The sequence below is a fragment of the Lethenteron reissneri genome, unplaced genomic scaffold (assembly GCF_015708825.2).
Source record: "Lethenteron reissneri isolate LAM-NWPU_2019-01 unplaced genomic scaffold, ASM1570882v1 scaffold_1630, whole genome shotgun sequence".
Taxonomy (NCBI): domain Eukaryota; kingdom Metazoa; phylum Chordata; class Hyperoartia; order Petromyzontiformes; family Petromyzontidae; genus Lethenteron; species Lethenteron reissneri.
In genome coordinates this window covers 2,040,729-2,055,865 of record NW_026891367.1, presented here as the reverse complement: position 1 = coordinate 2,055,865, position 15,137 = coordinate 2,040,729, and the positions used below count along the sequence as shown (strand labels likewise).

At 51.8% G+C, this 15,137-nt stretch overlaps 1 protein-coding gene across 1 annotated transcript in view; it reads right to left on the bottom strand.

Moving 5' to 3' along the window:
* The window catches only part of LOC133362859 (leucine-rich repeat-containing protein 7-like), a 29,354-nt gene extending 14,457 nt beyond the window's left edge, over positions 1-14,897 (bottom strand). The window contains 6 exon segments of the mRNA XM_061581801.1: positions 2,246-2,302; positions 6,156-6,245; positions 8,223-8,301; positions 12,299-12,415; positions 14,682-14,814; positions 14,817-14,897. Of these exon segments, the coding sequence (XP_061437785.1) occupies positions 2,246-2,302; positions 6,156-6,245; positions 8,223-8,301; positions 12,299-12,415; positions 14,682-14,814; positions 14,817-14,897 (557 nt within the window).
* Positions 14,898-15,137: the final 240 nt, after the last annotated feature.

Below are 15,137 nucleotides of genomic sequence, written 5' to 3'. Positions count from 1 at the left end.
AACGATACAGAGACACAGAGAGACACGGACTCACACAGAGAGACACGCGGAGAGACACGCGGAGACACGGGGGAGTCGGGAGATGGGACAATAAGGACACAGAGAGACACGGACTCACACAGAGAGACACGCGGAGAGACACGCGGAGAGACGGGGGAGTTGGGAGACGAAACGATACGGAGACACAGAAAGACACGGAGAAACACACAGAGAGACGCGCGGAGACACGGGGGAGTCGGGAGACGGGACAATAGGGAGACAGAGAGACACGGACTCACGCGGAGAGACACGCGGAGAGACACACGAAGAGACACGCTGAGAGACACGCGGAGAGGACACGCGGGAGAGACACGCGGAGAGACACGCGGAGAGACGCGCGGAAAGACACGCGGAGACACGTGGGAGTCGGGAGACGAAACGATACGGAGACACAGAGAGACACGGACTCACGCGGAGAGACACGCGGAGAGACACGCGGAGACACGGAGGAGTTTGGAGACGGGACAATAGGGAGACACAGAGAGACACGGACTCACACGGGAGAGACACGCGGAGGGGACACGTGGAGACACGGGAGATTTGGGAGACGAAACGATACGGAGACACATAGAGACATGGACTCACGCAGAGAGACACGAGGGAGTTGGGAGATACGGAGATACAGAGAGACACGGACACACGCGGAGAGACACGCGGAGAGACGCGTGGAGAGACACGTGGAGACACGGGGGATTTGGGAGACGAAACGATACGGAGACACATAGAGACATGGACTCACGCAGAGAGACACGGGGGAGTTGGGAGATACGGAGACACAGAGAGACACACGGAGAGACACACAGAGAGACACGTGTAGTAGTGTGTAGTAGTGAGTGTGTAGTAAACACGCACACACGTGCTAGTTTAAACTCCGACTGCCATCCTACCCGCCAACCGTGCACCACGATCACGCGCGCGGACACCGCGCGGCACGCACAACGGAGCCCCTTTGTCACTCCACTGCTGGATGAGAAGCTTACGCTTAGTTCTTTCGGTAGAGTCACCATGTAGGTAAAAAATGAAATTAAAATTAATAAAAATAAAAAAATTAAATCACGACGTTTCGGAGGCAACACAAAGTCTCCGTCATCAGGTGGGACCGTCACAGCCAGATTTGCTGCATCAAGTGAGGGAGGGATTAAAGATGCAAGCTCTTAAGTACCATGATAATTGTTTTTTTACCCTTCTATCTGGCAACAAAACTGACACCTTTTTACAAGGAGTCATGTTTGCATTGACCGCAATACCTGCAGTCATAATGCAAACCAAAGACACAACTCTGATAATGTATGTGCACTGTCCTTGAAGTTGATTGTTCCACACCCGAGACAGCTTTCCTTAGAGCCTAGTCTCACATGGTGTTGGACCAGATGACGCCAAAAGGCGCACAACTCAAAGACAATGCATCATCAGAGTATGAGAGCTCGGGGTAAGCATTTACACCATTGGAACCTCATTTGCCAGTAAAAAAATATGATAATTGGTTTTTTACCCTTCTATCTGGCAACAAAACTGACACCTTTTTACAAGAAGTCATGTTTGCATAGACCGCAATACCTGCAGTCATAATACAAACAAAGAACATAACTCTGATAATGTATGCACTGTCCTTGAAGTTGATTGGTCCACACCCGAGACAGCTTTCCTTAGAGCCTAGTCTCTTGCTCTTGAATCCCTGCCTCACTTGATGCAGCAAATTCAGCTGTGACGGTCCCACCTGATGACGGAAGCTTGTGTTGCCTCCGAAACGTCGTGATTTTATTATTTTATTTTATTAATTTTAATTTCATTTTGTTTTACCTACGTGACTTTACCGAAAGAGCTAAGAGTATGAATCCTTGCAGTCACGAAAGCTTCAAATCTGGATGAGAATCTCTCTGAGCGGTGGCGCAGCGGTGAGCGCAGCGCTACGAACCCGGCGACCCGAGTTCGATTCCCGCTCGCGGCTATACCAACACCACCGGTGACGGTTATCTGAACCGTTCCCGGGCCTCGCCTAGGTCGACTCAGCCTTAAATGAGTTTTTCGTTGAGGTGTGCAAAACATCGCCACACAAGCACTTGCCCCAGGAATCCCCAAAGGCTGTCAGGGGCATCTTTGTCTTGTTTGTGTGTTCCTTAGTTTGTCTGTGCATGTGTGTGTGCGTGTCTATGTAGTGAAGGCGTGTGTATGTCTGTCTGTGTGTCAGCGTGACGGCGTGTCTTACTTGGGTAGCGTCTTAAGGTGATTTTCCCTTAGCTCCAAGATCTGTAATTTGGCCAGCCTGCACACACACAGATACATACACCGGTAAAAACACACACACACACACACGTACGTACACCGGTAAATAAACACGCACATACACAAGTAAACACACACACAGATACATACACCAGTAAATGTACACACACACACGTACACCAGTAAACACACACGCACGTACACCAGTGAACACACCACAAGATACATACACCAGTAAATATACACACACACACGTACACCAGTAAACACACACGCACGTGCACCAGTGAACACACACACAAATACATACACCAGTAAATGTACACACACACACGTACACCAGTAAACACACACGCACGTACACCAGTGAACACACACACAAATACATACACCAGTAAATGTACACACACACACGTACACCAGTAAACACACACGCACGTACACCAGTGAACACACACACAGATACATACACCAGTAAATGTACACACACACACGTACACCAGTAAACACACACGCACGTACACCAGTGAACACACACACAGATACATACACCAGTAAATGTACACACACACACGTACACCAGTAAACACACACACGTACACCAGTAAACACACACACGTACACCAGTAAAGATCCCCCGTATAGCCTGAACAGACTTGTGGGGCAAGTGCTGTCAGCGAGTAGTACCTATGAAGGACGGCACGACACAAGAGGGGGTGGGTGGCCAGCACCACGGCTGTGACCACCTTTGTCTCCCCAGTGGCGATGTTTACTACACACCGCACCAGGTACTCATTTGAGGCCGAATCGACCTAGGGGAGGCGCAGGACCGGTTCAGATAATCGTCACCGGTGGCGTTGGTGGCCGTGAGCGGGAATGGAACTCGGGTCGCCGGGTTCGTAGCGCAGCGTAGCGCTAGCCGCTGCACTGCCGCTCCACCCTAGTTTTGTTTAGTTCATTTTGTTAGTTTCGTTAGTTCATTCGCGTTGTAGGTTTTGTTATTTTTATTAGATTCGTTTGTTTCGTGAGTTTCGCAAGTGTTGTTAGTTTTTTTGTTAGTTTCATGAGTTTCGTTAGTTGCGTTAATTGTGTTACTTTCGGTAGTTCGTGAGTTTCGTTAGGTGTGTTAGTAGCGTTAGTTTCATTAGTTTCATTAGTTACGTTAGTTGCGTTACTTTCGGTAGTTTCGTGAGTTTCGTTAGATGCGTTAGTAGTGCGAGTATCGTTAGTTGCGTTAATTTCGTTAATTGTGTTAGTTTCATTCGTTTCATTCGTTTTATAAGTTTCGTTATTTTCGTCAGTTTCGTCAGTTTTGTAAGTTTTTTAGTTTCGCTAGTTTTGTTAGCGTCGTTCGTTTCGTCAGCTTCACTAGTTTTTTTTAGTTTCGTTAGTTTCGTAAGTTTTGTTAGTTTTGTAAGTTTCAACCAAGCCCTCTGATTGGTGCAGGGAGGCCTCAAAGACGATTGGTCAGGATTAAAAAATCAAAAGGTTCAAATCTGGATGGTGATTTTAAAGTTGCGTAGCTCCGGTGGCTTCCTAACGTCGGAAGGAAGAGCGTTCCAGACGGCCGCAGAAGCGCATCCGAACGTGCCGCGCGATAATGCGGCGACCCCCGTATTTGTTCGATGGCTTAGCCAAAAACCGCTGCTGTTGCTGCGAGCATAATCGGAGTTGGCGTGATGACGTTTTCGTGCTCCTCGACGAGATCACCAATGCATTGTGGGTTCACTTGTGGCAAGCAATGTGCGTGTAGTTTACACGCGAGAAGAATCTCGCGTCTTCTTTGAACGCTGGGGAGCCGGACAAGCCCCTCTCTGTACCAGCGTGGACGGCACCTCGTGGTGTTCACCTTCTGAAGCGCTCACTCGTCACCGTGGCGTGCGCGATGACCACAGCCACCACCACAACCACCACCACCACAATCATCACCACCACCACCACCACAACCACCACAACCACCACCACCACTACAACCACCACCACAACCACTACCACCATCACTACAACCACCACCACAACCACCACCACGTGACTTTTCTTTCGTGTTGTGCGCGGGGCTTTTAGCGCCATGACAGCGCGTGGATTTGTAGCGTTTATTTTCATTTGTGTTGCTGGTGACTTTTTGTGTTTCGTATCGAAATCGCCTCCAGTGCTTTTGCTGCTGGCGGCAATAAAAGTTGTTTGGAAGTCAAAAGTCTGTCTGAACAATTACACGATCTCTCCTCCTGTCTCTCTCTCTTCTATCTCACGTCTCAATGTCTCTCTGTATGCTTAGACTCTCTCTCTCCCCCACTCTCCAACCACCCACCACTCCTGCTCTCTCTCTCTCTCTGGCTACATCTCTCTCTCTCTCTCTTTTTACGATCAGTGGAAACAAGAAGATGCTCGGTGTAGTCGGCACTTTGCTTCGTTCATCATTTCGTAATTTTTTTTTATAACTTTGCTTTATGTAACTTCCCACCTCTCGCTCACTCTCTCGGTCACTCTCTCGCTCGCTCTCTCGCTCGCTCGCTCTCTCGCTCACTCTCTCGCTCACTTCTCGCTCGCTCTCTCGCTCGCTCTCTCGCTCGCTCACTCGCTCGCTCTCTCGCTCGCTCACTCTCTTGCTCACTCTTTCGCTCACTCTCTCGCTCACTCTCTCGCTCACTTCTCGCTCACTCTCTCGCTCGCTCACTCACTCGCTCACTCTCTCGCTCACTCTCTCGCTCACTCTCTCGCTCACTCTTTCGCTCACTCTCTCGCTCACTCTCTCGCTCACTCTCTCGCTCACTCTTTCGCTCACTCTCTCGGTCACTCTTTCGCTCATTCTCTCGCTCACTCTCTCGCTCACTCTCTCGCTCACTCTCTCGCTCACTCTTTCGCTCACTCTCTCGCTCACTCTCTCGCTCACTCTCTCGCTCACTCTCTCTCTCACCCTCCGCTCTCCCCATCACGTCTCGTCAAGACCACGGTTTATTCTGGGAAAGAACAACGCGGCTCTCGGTTGCACGGTCTATATCGGGAAATGGTGATCGCTGGCGTGCGTGCCGAGTTCGATTCCCGCTCACGGCCAACACCGGTGACGATTGTTTCACAGGGATCTGGTCCTCACCCTAGGTCGACTCGGCCTCAAATGCGTACCTGGTGCGGTGGTGTAGCAAACATCGCCACCGGGGAGACAAAGGCGGTTACTAGCCACCCACTCCCCCATCTGCCGTGCAGGCCTTCATAGGTGCCACTCGCGAACAGCACTTGCCCCAGCAGCCTGTTAAGGCTGTACGGGAGACCTTTGTATTTCTGTTTAAGTGTGATCGGTAACCCGAGTTCGATTCCCGCTCACGGCCAACACCGGTGACTATTGTCCGACCCGGATCTGGGCCTCACCTACGTCGACTGGGCCTCAAATGAGTAGCTGGCATTTAGTAAACATCGCCACTGAGGGAGACAAAGGCGGTCAGGCGTGGTGCTGGCCACCCCCCCCCCCCCCCGTGTGCCACAGTGCCGGCCTTCATAGGTTGCTCGATGCTCGCTAACAGCACTTGCCCCGACAGTCTGCGTAGGCTACACGGGGATGGGGGGATCTTTATCTTTGTTATGTGTGTGTGTGTGTGCGTGTGTGTGCGTGTGCAGTGCGTGTGTGTGTGCGCGTGTGCGTGTGTGCGTGTGTGTGTGTGCGCGTGTGTGCATGTGCGTGTGTGTGTGTGTGCATGTGCGTGGTGCTGGCCACCCACCCCCTCGTGTACCGTTCCGGCCTTCATAGGTGCTCGCTAACAGCACTTGCCCCTACAGTCTGTTCAGGCTATACGGGGGGTCTTTATCTTTGTGCGTGTGCGTGCGCGCGCGTGTGTGCGTGCGTGCGCGTGTGTGCGTGTGTGTGCGTGCGCGCGCGTGTGTGCGTGCGTGTGCGTGTTTACCTGCCAAAGTTGCCGGGCAGCGCTTCGAGGAAGGCATCATTCAGATAGAGCTGGGTCAGGTTTAGGAGCTGAGTGAACCCTTCTGGCAACCTGCACACAGAGACAGAGGTCCTCCGTAACACTTACCAGCAGGGGCGGTTTCTTCATTAGGGCGATTGGGCGACGCACCACCAATGTCATTCAACCACAGAGTCACGCTAGCCGTCACTGTGCCTCTGGATATAGTCCAATCAGCGTCATGCTACGTTCTGTGGAGTACCGCCTCTTTTTGGGCGATTTCACTCCGGCTGAGAATCGCTCCGATTTGCCCCATAGACTTACATTCAAAGATGTTTTTTTTCGAACGGCGGGCGTTGCAATGCATTCTCTATGGCTTCCGGGAGGGCTCGCCCTAACGTGCTTACGTCATCATACGTGCTTACGTCATCATACGTAAGCACGTTTCATCCAACAATATAATTGTGGCCACCTAGTGGAATCTTTAATAAAATAAACTTGAGTGGATTGTATTAATAGTGAGTATAGAAACAAACAAGATGTATTGTAAGAGTCACTTTATTTTTCATCAATATTAAAGAAGTGAAGTTGCCTTTACATGCTTAAGCTGTCATTTTATCCATTGCATGGGTGGACCTTATCCTTATCAATCATCCAGACATTTGCCCCCCCTGAGAGATTTTGCAGGAGCCGCCACTGCTTACCACGTAGCAGGACTCTCACGGCCAACATCATCCATAATACAGGTTGTTTTGGGGGGGGGTTTAGATCACGTGATCATATAATTGTGCCGTTAAACCCGCCGCCACCCGACGCAGCCAATCAGCAATGGGTTTGTCACGTGAACAGGACGTGGTCAATTCGTGACGAGCACAGCGGCACACAGACCGTGTGTTCTTCTTGGTTCTTTCTGTAAAGTCACGTAGAAGGGAAGTAATAAAATAATAAAAGAAAACATAATAAACATTGTATTATATTATTATTTTATTATGTTTTATTTATTATATTATTATATTATATTATTATGTTATATTTTTATTATTTAATTACTTCCCTTCTACGTGACTTTACCGAAAGAACCAAGAAGATGAATCCCTGCAGTCACGAAAGCTTTAAATCGAGATTGTGTGTTGGAGAGCGAAGCCGCAACATTTACAATCTGAGCACGACGTTTTCGCCGGCAATTGGCAACCGGCTTCATCAGGCGACAGCCAGATTAGTGGAGAAATCCTCCCGATTCCTTCCTTAGATAGAGGGGTAGATGTGTTGACGTCACTTGTGAGCACTTCCTGTGCGAAGTGGCGGTGGGGAGATTAACGAATGCATAGCAATGACTATGGGTATCCATTGCCGGTTGCGTTGTTTGTATGGCAATTAACAGACATTATGCATAGCACCACGCCCGCTCGACCGCCTTTGTCTCCCCCAGTGGCGATGTTTACTACACCGCACCAAGTACCCATTTGAAGCTGAGTCGACCTAGGGGAGGCACCAGGACCAGTTAAAATAATCGTGACTGGTGTTGGCCGTGAGCGGGAATCGAACTCGGGTGGCCGGGTTCTTAGTGCGGCGTAGCGCTAACCAGGGTGTATGTGTGCGCGTGTGCGCGTGCACGTGTGTGAGAGTGCGTGGATGCGCGTGTGTGCGACTGCGTGCGTATGTGAGTACACGTGTGTGTGCGAGCATGTGCGTGTGTGTGAGTGCATGCGTGTATTCGAGTGCACGTGTGTGCGCGCATGTGCTAGTGCGTGAGTGCGTGTGCTAGTGCATGCGCGTGTGTGCGTGTGTGTGTGTGCGTGTGGTAGTGTGTGTTTGTGCGTGTGTGTACGTGTGCGCGTGTACGCGTGTGTGCAAGTGCGTGTGTGCGAGTGCATGCACGTGAGCGTGTTCGAAGTCATGCGTGTGTGCGTGTGAGCGTGCGTGTGTGCCAGTGCATGTGTGTGCGCGTGTGTTAGTGCATGCATGCGTGTGTGCGTGTGCTAGTGTGCGTGTGCTAGTGTGAATGCGTGTGTGTGTGAGTGCGTGTGTGTGTGCGTGCGCATGTGTGCGTGCGTGTGTGTGTGAACTCACTTGCTAATGGGGTTCACGCTCGCTTCTAACACAGACAGGCACTTGCAACAGCGGATGTTCTCCGGGAATTCTTGAATGCCTGGGTGCGCAAAGACAAAGATCCCCGCCCCGATTATAGCCGCAGCAGGCTGCTGGGGCAAGTGCTGGTAGCGAACAGAACACCTTACGCCACATCTCATCGCAAACATTCGAAGGGCGCCCCCATCGGCAGCTGTCTCTGCGTGGCGACCCGGCACCTTGCTAACGAGCGGGCATCAGTCTGCCAGTCGGGGGGCTGCAGTTGTTACTATGCACAGTGGTTGGGTCGCCACGGTGGCGAGATGTTAACTACCTCGCCTGGTACACAGGAGGTCGTGGGTTCGATCCCAGACCCTACGAGATGTTAACTACCTCGCCTGGTACACAGGAGGTCGTGGGTTCGATCCCAGACCCTACGAGATGTAAACTACCTTGGCTGGTACGCAGGAGGTCGTGGGTTCGATCCCAGACCCTGTGAGATGTTAACTACCTCGCCTGGTGTACAGAAGGTCGTGGGTTCGATCCCAGACCCTGTGAGATGTTAACTACCTCGCCTGGTGTACAGGAGGGCGTGGGTTCGATCCCAGACCCTGTGAGATGTTAACTACCTCGCCTGGTACGCAGGAGATCGTAGATTCGATCCCAGACCCTGATGAGATGTTAACTGCCTCGCCTGGTACGCAGGAGGTCGTGGGTTCGATCCCAGACCCTACGAGATGTTAACTACCTCGCCTGGTACACAGGAGGTCGTGGGTTCGATCCCAGACCCTGTGAGATGTTAACTACCTCGCCTGGTACACAGGAGGTCGTGGGTTCGATCCCAGACCCTGTGAGATGTTAGCTACCTCGCCTGGTACACAGGAGGTCGTGGGTTCGATCCCAGACCCTGATGAGATGTTAACTACCTCGCCTGGTACGCAGGAGGTCGTGGATTCGATCCCAGACCCTACGAGATGTTAACTACCTCGCCTGGTACGCAGGAGGTCGTGGGTTCGATTCCAGACCCTACGAGATGTTAACAACCTCGCCTGGTACGCAGGAGGTCGTGGATTCGATCCCAGACCCTGTGAGATGTTAACTACCTCGCCTGGTACGCAGGAGGTAGTGGGTTCGATCCCAGACCTTGATGAGATGTTAACTACCTCGCCTGGTGTGCAGGAGGTCGTGGGTTCGATCTCAGACCCTACGAGATGTTAACTACCTCGCCTGGTGTGCAGGAGGTCGTGGGTTCGATCCCAGACCCTGTGAGATGTTAACTACCTCGCCTGGTACACAGGAGGTCGTAGATTCGATCCCAAACCCTGATTAGATGTTAACAACCTCGCCTGGTGTACAGGAGGTCGTAGATTCAATCCCAGACCCTGATGAGATGTTAGCTACCTCACCTGGTATACAGGAAATCGTAGATCCCAGACCCTGATGAGATGTTAACTACCTCGCCAGGTACACAGGAGGTCGTGGGTTCGATCTCAGACCCTACGAGATGTTAACCACCTCGCCTGGTGTGCAGGAGGTCGTGGGTTCGATCTCAGACCCTACGAGATGTAAACTACTTCGCCTGGTACACAGGAGGTCGTGGGTTCGATCCCAGACCCTGTGAGATGTTAACCACCTCGCCTGGTGTACAGGAGGTCGTAGATTCGATCCCAGAACCTGATGAGATGTTAACTACCTCGGCTGGTACACAGGCGTTCGTGGGTTCGATCCCAGACCCTACGAGATGTTAACTACCTCGCCTGGTACGCAGGAGGGCGTGGGTTCGATCCCAGACCCTGTGAGATGTTAACTACCTCGCCTGGTATACAGGAGGTCGTGGGTTCGATCTCAGACCCTACGAGATGTTAACTACCTCCCCTGGTATGCAGGAGGTCGTGGGTTCGATCCCAGACCCTGTGAGATGTTAACTACCTCGCCAGGTACACAGGAGGTCGTGGGTTCGATCCCAGACCCTACGAGATGTTAACTACCTTGCCTGGGACGCAGGAGGTCGTGGGTTCGATCCCAGACCCTGTGATATGTTAACTACCTCGCCTGGTATACAGGAGATCGTAGATTCGATCGCAGACCCTACGATATGTTAACTACCTCGCCTGGTACGCAGGAGGGCGTGGGTTCGATCCCAGACCCTACGAGATGTTAACTACCTCGCCTGGTACGCAGGAGGTCGTGGATTCGATCCCAGACCCTGTGAGATGTTAACTACCCCGCCTGGTACGCAGGAGGTCGTGGGTTCGATCCCAGACCCTGTGAGATGTTAACTACCTCGCCTGGTACACAGGAGGTCGTGGGTTCGATCTCAGACCCTGTGAGATGTTAACTACCTCGCCTGGTGTACAGGAGATCGTAGATTCGATCCCAGACCCTTTGAGATGTTAACTACCTCGCCTGGTACACAGGAGATCGTAGATTCCAGACCCTGATGAGATGTTAACTACCTCGCCTGGTACCCAGGAGGTCGTGGGTTCGATCCCAGACCCTACGAGATGTTAACTACCTCGCCTGGTACGCAGGAGGTCGTGAGTTCGATCCCAGATCCTGTGAGATGTTAGCTACCTCACCTGGTATACAGGAAATCGTAGATCCCAGACCCTACGAGATGTTAACTACCTCGCCTGGTACGCAGAAGGTCGTGGGTTCGATCCCAGACCCTGTGAGATGTTAGCTACCTCGCCCGGTATACAGGAAGTCAGCGGATTCGATTCAGACTCTGACGATGCCTGCTGCTGTATATTTGGAGTTTGCGGTGTCTCTCTCTCTCCCCGTGGTCGCGTGGATTTTTCTCCCAATCCTCCGGTTTTTCGCCTCCACATTTAGAATCGCGCGCTCAGAGTATGTGGCTACTTTTCGATTTAAAGCTTTTGTGACGGCAGGGATTCATCTTCTTGGTTCTTTCGGTAAAGTCACGTAGAAGGGAAGTAATAAAATAATAAAAATAAAACATAATACAATAATTCTCACGACGTTTCGGCCACAACGCAAGCAGCCGTCCTCAGGTGAAGACCAGACGCTGTCTTCCCGACAGACCTGGTCTTCACCTGAGGACGGCTGCTTGCGTTGTGGCCGAAACGTCGTGAGAATTATTGTATTCTGTTTTATTTTTATTATTTTATTACTTCCCTTCTACGTGACTTTACCGAAAGAACCAAGAAGATATGCGGCCACTGCTATAAATATTCACTTGATGACGACAAGCCACTTCGTAGCGAGCCATCATCAAGTGATGGGCGGTTCGCTTCTCTGGAAAAAATGCTCCATAAGCTCAGTGGGGCCTTACCTGGTAAAAAATAATTAATATTAATCAAACTTTTTTAAAAACACGCTTTAATGAAATGTACCGCACTAGTAATGGCAGAACTCCACGACTCCAGAAAGTGGCCCCGAAGCTTGCCACAGCGTAAGGTGCCGTGGTGATTTTCAGCCAACGTGAGTTGAGCGTGGACAATTTAGACCCGAGCCGAAACATAATTTCTAAAAATAGTGCTTAAAAATATAGATTTTTTTAAATTTTATGATGGAATATAGCATTGTCATCAGTATGACGTTCGTATACCAAGTTTGCAGTAGATACGACATTGGAAAGTAGCTTAAAATCGAGTTACAAGATTTGAGGACTACGACAACAGACAGAGTTGAGGATACAACAGACAGAGTGAGTTAAATAAAAGCGTGTAAAATAGAAGATAGTCAAATAGTTTATAGTTTCAATTTGTGGGCTCGCCTAGGGCACCCCCAGTGGCAGCTCGCCCTGTGAGGCACAAGGCGAGCGGGCACCTGGCCCGTCGCAACGCCGCACCCACAATACCCCACCCACAATGCCCCACCCACAATGCCCCCCCACAATGCCCCCCCCCACAATGCCCCACCCACAATGCCCCACCCACAATACCCCACCCACAATGCCCGCCCACGATACCCCGCCCACTATGCCCCACCCACGATGCCCCACCCACTATGCCCCACCTACAACACCCCACCCACAATGCCCCACCCACGTTGCCCCACCCACTATACCACACCCACGATGCCCCACCCACAATGCCCCACCCACGTTGCCCCACCGTTCTTGCTGATGTCCAACTCCCGCAGGTTGCTGAGTCCGGCGATGGCAGGCGGGAGGGACGAGAGGTCGTTGTCCGGCACGCTCAGCTTGCGCAGGGCCTGGCAGCTGAACAGTTTGCTGTGGGAAGTAGCGGCACCAGCAGCAGCAGCAGACAGGACAGACAGACGTAGAGACAAGACGTACAGACGTACAGACAGATGTACAGACAGACGTACAGATGTACAGACAGACGTACAGACAAACGTACAGACAGACGTACAGACGTACAGACAGACGTACAGACGTACAGGACAGACGTACAGACAGACGTACAGACAGACGTACAGACAGACGTACAGACGTACAGACAGACGTACAGACAGATGTACAGACAGACGTACAGACAGACGTACAGACAGATGTACAGACAGACGTACAGACGTACAGACAGACGACGCCGTACAGACAGACGTACAGACAGACGTACAGACGTACAGACAGACGTACAGACAAACGTACAGACAGACGTACAGACAAGCGTACAGACAGACGTACAGACAGACGTACAGACAGGACGTACAGACAGACAGACAGACGTACAGACAGACGTACAGACAGACGTACAGACAAGCGTACAGACAGACTTACAGACAGACGTACAGACAGACAGACAGACGTACAGACAGACGTACAGACATGCGGCGCGCGTCACTACAAGCCATCCACTCTCTCTCTCTGAGTCGTCCATTCTCTCTCTCTGAGTCGTCCACTCTCTCTCTCTGAGTCGTCCACTCTCTCTCGCTGAGTCGTCCACTCTCTCTGAGGCATCCACTCTCTCTCTGAGTCATCCTCTTCTCTCTCTCCTCTCTAAGTCGTCCACTCTATCTCTGAGTCGTCCACTCTCTCTTCGAGTCGTCCACTCTATCTCTGAGTCGTCCACTATCTCTTCGAGTCATCCACTCCCTCTCCCTGAGTCGCCCTCTCTCTCTCTGAGTCGTCCACTCTCTCTCTCTCTGAGTCGTCCTCTCTCTCTCTGAGTCGTCCACTCTCTCTGAGTCATCCACTCTCTCTCTCTGAGTCGTCCACTCTCTCTCTCTCTCTCTGAGTCGTCCTCTCTCTCTCTCTGAGTCGTCCTCTCTCTCTCTGAGTCGTCCACTCTCTCTCTCTGAGTCATCCTCTCTCTCTCTCTAAGTTGTCCACTCTATCTCTGAGTCGTCCACTATCTCTTCGAGTCATCCACTCCCTCTCTCTGAGTCGTTCACTCTCTCTCTCTCCGAGTCGTCCACTCTCTGAGTGAGCGTGCGAGTGTGCGAGTCAGGGAATGAGCGAGTGAGCGGAAAAAATGAGCGAGTGGGCGATCGAGCGAGCGAGTGAGAGGACGAGCGAGCGAGTGAGAGGTCGAACGAGCGAGTGAAGCGAGGCCGTAGCCATTGAGTCAACATTGGGGGGGACCAGATCTTTCAGTGGCTCTGGGGTCCCCGTCCCCCCAGAAAAAATCTAAATTTTAAAACTAATTTCCTGCCTAAAATATTAAAAAATTCACCAACACATGGGATGGACTTTTCATTTATTTTTAACAATAATGTCTAATAGTGTTTCGTATTACAATGCTCTGCTTTTACTTTTTTTTTTACCATTTCTTGCTTCATTGTATGTAATGTTTGAGATTAGGGATTGATAAAGTACAACCATGACCGCAATCATATCAACAGAAACCTATGCATTGCTTTATATGAAGACAAGTCCAGATATTGTGGCCAAGGTTTAGCAAATTGTTGTTTTTATTTACACAGCATAGCATTTTTTTTTAAATCTATTTATTAGCAATATATTGGAGGGACATTTTGAGCATATTTGAAAATTGGGGGAAGGGGGGGGATGTGTGTGTCCCAATATCTATTATAATTTCGGCCTTGAAGTGTTGTAAATGAGCGAGCGGGCAAATGAGTGAAGAAAATGAGCGACCGAGCAAATGAGGGAGTGAGCGGGGGGGGCGAGCCGGTGAGCGAGCGAGTGGGCGGGCGAGCAAGCGAGCGAGCGAGCGAGCGAGCGTGCCAATGAGTGAAGAAAATGAGCGAGCGGGCAAATGGGCGAGCGAGCGGGCGGGCGGGCGAGCCGGTGAGCGAGCGAGCGATCGAGCGGGTGGGCGAGCAAGCGAGCGAGCGTGCCAATGAGTGAAGAAATGAGCGAGCGGGCAAATGAGTGAGCGAGGGGGGGCGAGCGGACGAGCAAGCGAGCGAGCGTGCCAATGAGTGCAAAAAACGAACGGGCGCACGAGCGAGCGAGCGAGCGAAGTCAACGAGCGAGCGTGCGGGTGAGCGTGCGGGCGAGGTGCGTGAGAGCGAGCGAGCGAAGTCAACGAGCGTGTGGGTGAGCTTGCGTGCGAGCGGGCGAGCCACCGACCCGGGGCAGCTCCTCGATCTGGTTGGCGTCCAGGTAGAGCTCCAGGAGGCTGCGCTCGCACGAGAAGACGTCGCGTGGCACCGCGTCGAGGCTGCAGTGCGAGAAGTCGAGCACCGAAGCCGCCCCCCACCCTCCTCGTGCTGCGCCCGCAGGCAGCGGCACGACAGCAGCCCGCCCAGCAGCCGCCGCTTGCTGCCCATTGCCTGCAACGTCATCGTCGACGTCATCAGCATCTCTGTCGTCATGTCTGTCGTCATCATCTCTGTCGTCATCATCATCAATATCTCCATCATCTCCCGCCCAGCATCCGAAGCTTGCTGCCCATTGCCTGCAACGTCATCGTCGACGTCATCAGCATCTCTGTCGTCATGTCTGTCGTCAGCATCTCTGTCGTCATCATCATCAATATCTCCATCATCTCCCGCCCAGCATCCGAAGCTTGCTGCCCATTGCCT